This window comes from Mycena indigotica (genome assembly GCF_014461135.1).
Source record: "Mycena indigotica strain 171206Taipei chromosome Unknown Mind.scaff0015, whole genome shotgun sequence".
NCBI classification, from domain to species: Eukaryota; Fungi; Basidiomycota; class Agaricomycetes; order Agaricales; family Mycenaceae; genus Mycena; species Mycena indigotica.
In genome coordinates, this window is record NW_023503014.1 from 877,407 (window position 1) to 883,516 (window position 6,110).

General features: G+C 57.3%; 1 protein-coding gene across 1 annotated transcript; it reads right to left on the reverse strand.

Annotated features, from left to right (window-relative positions):
• Positions 1-85: 85 nt before the first annotated feature.
• Positions 86-2,156, reverse strand: MIND_01336500 (uncharacterized protein; the record flags this gene model as incomplete). Its single annotated transcript, XM_037369811.1, has 5 exons — positions 86-558; positions 608-1,407; positions 1,452-1,680; positions 1,735-1,768; positions 1,815-2,156. 5 exons carry the CDS (start codon positions 2,154-2,156, stop codon positions 86-88), a joined length of 1,878 nt encoding a protein of 625 aa, XP_037213807.1.
• Positions 2,157-6,110: the final 3,954 nt, after the last annotated feature.

The following is a 6,110-nucleotide window of genomic DNA, read 5'->3' on the forward strand; positions in this document are numbered from 1 at the left end:
TCATAAAGCACGATGGGAGTATATTATCGTAACCGTGGTTAAACTGAAGTTTGCGATGCTGAGAAATGGACTCTCGGAAGTCGAACTACTTCACTTCGAACGACCCATCGCTCCCCTCGGCGCCGGCCTTGCTCATCGTCCGGCGACGCACACGACCCATCATCTCTTCCTGTGCGACACTAAACACCCACGCGCCTTCGACAGGATGCTCTTCGCTGAGATCCGGGGTAAAGCGGAGCTTGACTTGCTTGGGCGGCACGCCGTCCACCGGCTGACCCACCACGGCGGGGGCGATGCGGTCCAGCTCGGGGTTACGCGACACGAGCAGGAGCCGCGAGAAGTGGTTGTCGGACGTCTCGCCGTTTGTGCGGATCGCAAAGAGGCCAAGGACGTTGAGCACGAGGAGAATTCCAAACCCGATGGCGTAGGTTGCCGCGAGCGAGGTGGGGTGGTACACATAGTGCAAGGAGGAAGAGACGACCAGCGCGGAGACTTGTGTCTTGCCGGTATTGAGGCGCACAAACCCGAGCGTGGCGTTGGCGACAAGCTGGGTGAGTGCTGAAGCCCGGAATCAGTTGTACTTCGGGCATAATAAAAGAATTCGCACCGAGTGAGACATTTGTAACTCCTACTGTAGTATTCAGCCCGCTGAGGATCGCACTGTCGTCAAACGGCGCAAAGATGTTCGTCTCAGGGATCAATGTTGTGCTCGTCAAAGTGCCGCGACCGTTACTCGTTACATTGCCCGCCAAATGCGCAGATATCGCATCCGCCATGGCGATTAGATGCACGTGTCCACCCACTCCAGGGCCGTACATCGTCTTCGAATCAGCACTTCCGGCGAAGAAGTCGATCGTGGTGGTGTCGCGCTTGTACGTCAGGTTCAGCGGATTATGCCATTCGACCACCTTGGTGGAAGTGGTCTGCGTCCCGTTGGAGTATTTCGTCGCCGCGGAGTAGGTCGCGTTCATGAAGGTGCAGAACGAACCGGCAGCGTTGATGAGCTGTGTCGTGCTTCCCGCCATGTTGATCGGGTTATACGGCAGCCATGCGAGCGTCCAGGTGTACAGGCTGTTGTTGACATTCCACGCATTCTGCATCGTCAGGTTGAGCGCAGACTTGCGGTAGCCCGCGGCGGTCATGTCCACGTCGTAAGCAAGGAGGTAAGTCGTTGGCGGGTCGGTAAAGTTGCGCGCAATAGGGCGGTAGTGCGCTTCTACATTATCCGAGATTTCGTTGGGCGCAAGGTCGCGGCACGAAAGCGCTGGAGCCGCATAAGTGAAGTCGTAGCTGCAGGCGGGAGAGCAGCCAGCGGGAATCGGCCATCCGACCGTCTCAGTGGACAGCAAGGAAGTCAGCGCGGCCTTGTCCCATTCTGGCGTAATGGCGCCATAGCCGCCTTGAAACCTGCTTCGTGTCAATGACGGCTGAGGCGCGAAGGTGAAACGCACCCGGAGAATATGTCAGTCATGATTGCATCCGTGGTCGTGTTTAAAGTAGGAACGGTGAGCGTCATGGGCGCGGTAGGAGCCGTTGTCGTAGAAAGAGATGGCGCGAGAATCGTGATCGCGGAGGAGCCTAGCAAGGCGACCCACATTATGACCATTAAAGGTGTCCGCGTAAGGATGCGCGGAATGGCAAAAGGAGACGGCGAGCCCAGGAGGGCGTCAACGTCGTGAACTGCCAACAATTGGTGTTAGGACAACCAAGAGCAACGAAACGAAAAGTGCGCACGGGACCATGACTTCCGCCGCAGATAGTACCAAGCCTATCCCCAAACATAAGCCAGAGAAACTTGAAGGAAGGCTACGCACCATCTGACACGCGCTCACTCCGATAGAAAAGGTGAACAGGAACCGGAAGAGCGTCGCTAACCCAATCTCGATCCTGCCCGCCCACGACTGGCTGAGGGTGTCATCAACAGCGCGTCCATCCAGCTTGCTGTCGAACACGTGGTGCGCAATGGCGACAGCAGCGGCCAGGACGGTGCAGCCCACCAACGCTCCAGGCACCCAGAGCTGGATACTGCGCGTCTTGCGGGGCACCCGTGTCGACAGGTTGGTCGAGTTGTGGCGGAGAGGAGATAGTGGGGAGGGCGAGGTAGGCGGGGACGGCGCCGAGTAACGGTCGTATGCGTCGTCCGTGGCGGTGGCCATCGTGGGGGAGGGAGAAAAGTGAGGGGAACGGAAAGCAACAAACGAGGGAGGAAAATGCGACCCAGGCGCCTAAGTGGTGTGTTGATGACATGTCCGAGAACGGCGCCCAAACGCCGTAGGCGCTGACTCGGCCTGATTGGCGAGCAGAATGGTGGCGCTCGCGTTTTGCTCGCGTTAGTCGTGGCGGTCGAGTCGCTTGCTCTTCGCAAAGAGGGATGTAGATGTTGCGTCCCCATCGACATCGGGGAAGATGGAAGGAAGCACAAGGTCCCGCCACGTGGTCCCAGGGCCTAGAGCGGTGACATCAATCAGCAAGTCCTCTCACGATGCCATGGGATTGGTCATTTCCGGTAATTATATTGGCATCGGAACAATTGAAATTTTTTTCCAAGTATATCCAGGATAACTACACAGCTGCACGACAGGCTTAAGTGTTTGTCAATATTCAATCCCCTGAGTATTGGCTCCTAAACCAGTGTTCGCCTTAAGGCCTAAGGCTTTAATAAGCTAAGCACCCTTAGGAGGGTTAATTTAACTTATATTTAAGGGTTAGGATGCAAGGTCTTTAAGTGGGGGAGGGTTAATTAAGATCTTATATCATGATGTGTCAATGAGATCTTGTGACTTTGACAGCTGACACATGGCCCTGTAATTTTTTTCCTCTAGCACTATGCTGGAAAGCATGATATAGAAGCACTACAAGCTCAGGGTCAGTCTTATAAGAAGCCCTGGTGCTGGGGTGAACTTGACACATATCCTTCTACCAATTGAGGAGTGAAAGCAGCTGGATAATAGTGCTATCAAGGTCTCTGATAGGGGAAGATCACCAGTTAACACCCTATATATACATTGTGGACACAAGTAGTTAGTTAATCTAGCAATATTTATTATGTCAAAAAACAATGTGTCAAGGGTGTTAAGGGAGGGGGGTTAATTCAATGACACAAGTCCAAAAAGTGAAATTTCACTTCAGCAAACCACCCTACCCTATGTGACATGTACTGTTGTATTTTATTCATGTCAGGGGAACCTCCCTTTCGGCCCCTCGGAGACGATTCCGATTCCGGTCCGACTCCGGCTCCGACTCCGGTGATCGCATCACCGCCTCCGTCAGGCGCATCGCCGCCCCCGCCTGGCGATCCCCCTGGGACCTGGCCTGCGACATGGCGCAGGCATACTGCACGGAGCAACGATCAACCTTGGCGCGTCAAGAGCGCAGTATATAGTTCCGCTACCAAGCAGGCGGACCCTTAGAGTTTCTTCTCTTTGGATCCTCCCCTGCTAGGTCAGCCTCACTTGTATTTGCTTACTTCTATTCACTCTTTGGATCCTCCCCTGCTAGGACCTTGATCTCAGGCCTCCGGGGTTGCCCTTACAGCAGAAGAAACTCTCTACGGGATCAACCGGACAAGATTGCTAGGTTCGGGCGCTGACTCAGGCTCGGAATACGAGTCCGTTCCGCCCTCGTCACCCCCCCTACCACTTGTCCCCTCCTCCTCTGTCACTCCTGTCATCCCCGCACCTGTCATGCCTTCCGGAGCTACTCCTGACGCTGACACTCGGCTGGATGCACTCGAGGCGAAAATCGACCGCCTAACTGAGGCCCTTACTCTTCTCACCACCCAGGCTTCCGCTGCCGCTGCCGCCGCTAATACTGCTGGCGGACCCCAAAAAGAACACCACCCCGGAGACGTCGATTCCGACTCCGACTCCGGTTCAGGGCGATTCCGAGGCCCTCTTTGGCGACATCAACCTCGCCTCAAAATTGGTCTTGCGACCAAACCCTCCGTTCACCTTCAACGGCGACCGGAAACGCGGGCCGCGCTTTCTCTATGCGGTCCGCACCTACGCCCGCCTTGCCCCTGAGGCCTTCGTGGTCAACGGAGAGGCGAGCGAGGAAAAGGCCGTCCGCTATGCCATGTCGTTTATGGCAGAAGGACCCGCTCAGCAATGGGCGGAGCGCCACGGAAGCAAAGCCCCGTTTCCGTTTCCATCCTGGGGCTTGTTCGTTTCCGAGTTTCGACTCCGGTTCGTCGAGGAGAATGAGCAAGATCACGCTCTCTCCAAGCTGGAGACTTCCGCCTATCACATGGGTACAAAGGATGTCTACCAGTACACCGACGACTTCGAGGACCTGATGGACCTCGCCGGATTCGAAGACGCGTTGGTCAAGGTGACCAAGTTCCGCCACGGACTTGACCCCCTGATCAACAACGGAATCACGTCCTCGAACGACCCCCGGACCTCCGGGACTACCTTAGCTGGCGCACCCGGGCCTTCCGTCAATACGAGGCCCTGGTCCGGGCCAAGCTGATCAAGTCAGCCGCCCCCAAGACGCCTGGCGGTTTGATTCGGACTCCGTTTCTGGTCAACCGCATCCCGGCTCCGGCCCTCTTCCACCCGGTGGCTCCGGTCATGCCACCCGCAGCCCGTGCCCCCGCTCCGGCGCCTCCAGCTCCCGTCCCTATGGAGTTGGATCGCACCAGGGCTCGGGGTGCTCCTCGTCGCGCCTGCTTCAGGTGCGGCGACCCAAACCATCTCGCCCGGGATTGCCCCCTCCCCGCCGATGTCCGCTCGATGGACATCCTCGACGAGGTGATCCAACAACTCGGTGACGAGATGTTAGCGGAGTTGATCGCCCGCTACTCGGACACAGCTGCGCTGCCGGAAACAGCCGCGGAGTCGATGGCCGGAGAGGATTTTGTCCCCCGCGACGAGTGACTGGTGTGCCCTCGTTCGCGTCCGTAAATCGTTTCGCTTGTTTGTATGACGAATCAATTCCTTTGCCCTACAACGAGCCTGAAACAAAAGACATACCCTCCCCGCCCCGTTTCGACTCCGTCTCCGACTTCGCCCGCGACTCCGGTCATCGTCCTTCGCCGCCTCACTGCCTGGGAAAAGAAACTGCCCAAGCAGTACACTGTCGCTGCTTCCCCTGGAGTGAACTCCCTCCACCTCCCGTTGGAGCTAGAGTCCACTACCAGCGCTTAAGCTCTCGCTCTCTGGCCTGGTTGACTGTGGTGCCACCTCCGACTTTATCGACACGAACTATGTCGCTCGGAATGGCATTCCGGTCCGCACCCTGGCGCAACCGATTCCGGTCTTTAACGTTGATGGCACTCCGAACGACGCCGGCTCCATCAACCAGATCGCAGACTTGGTCTTACGCTACAAAGGCCATTCCGAGCATGTTCAACTCGCCGTCACTCATCTTGGTAAACAAGACCTTATTCTGGGGTACTCCTGGCTGCGGAAGCATAACCCGGAAATCAATTGGGAAACCAAGGAGGTCAAGATGACACGGTGCCCCCGCGGTTGCTCCACTTGCCGCGAGGAAGAACGCGTTGAACGGACTGAGCTACGGCGACTCCGGCTGCTCCAGAAGCGACTCCGCTCCGGCCCGTTCCCCTCGGTCTGCACCATGGACCTCTCTGGGCCTGACGACGGAGACGATTCCGTCTCCGGTGACGACTCCGCCCTGCCTGATCTGATGCCGGATTCCGACGATGATGAAGACGATGGTCAGCTTGAAGATGGTGACCGCATCTTCTACACCTCGTTCTGCCCCTCGGAGGAGATACGCGCTGGCAGTACTGTCTCACAGCGCCTGGCCGAAGCCTTCGCCAGGAACTCCGCCCCTGCGCCCTCCGAGATCCCGGACTGGGCTAAGGAGTTTCAGGACGTCTTCAACAAGGAGTCCTTCGACATGCTACCGGAGCGGAGAGCCTGGGACCACGCCATTGAACTCGTCCCCGACGCTAAGCCCACCAACTGCAAGGTGTACCCCATCTCGCCCCCGAGCAACGCGAGCTCGACGTTCATCGAGGAAGGGCTTTCGACGGGCCAGATTCGCCCCTCCAAGTCTCCGATGGCGTCTCCGGTCTTCTTCGTCAAGAAGAAGGACGGCGGACTCCGCTTCGTCCAGGACTACCGTGCTCTCAATGCGATGACTGT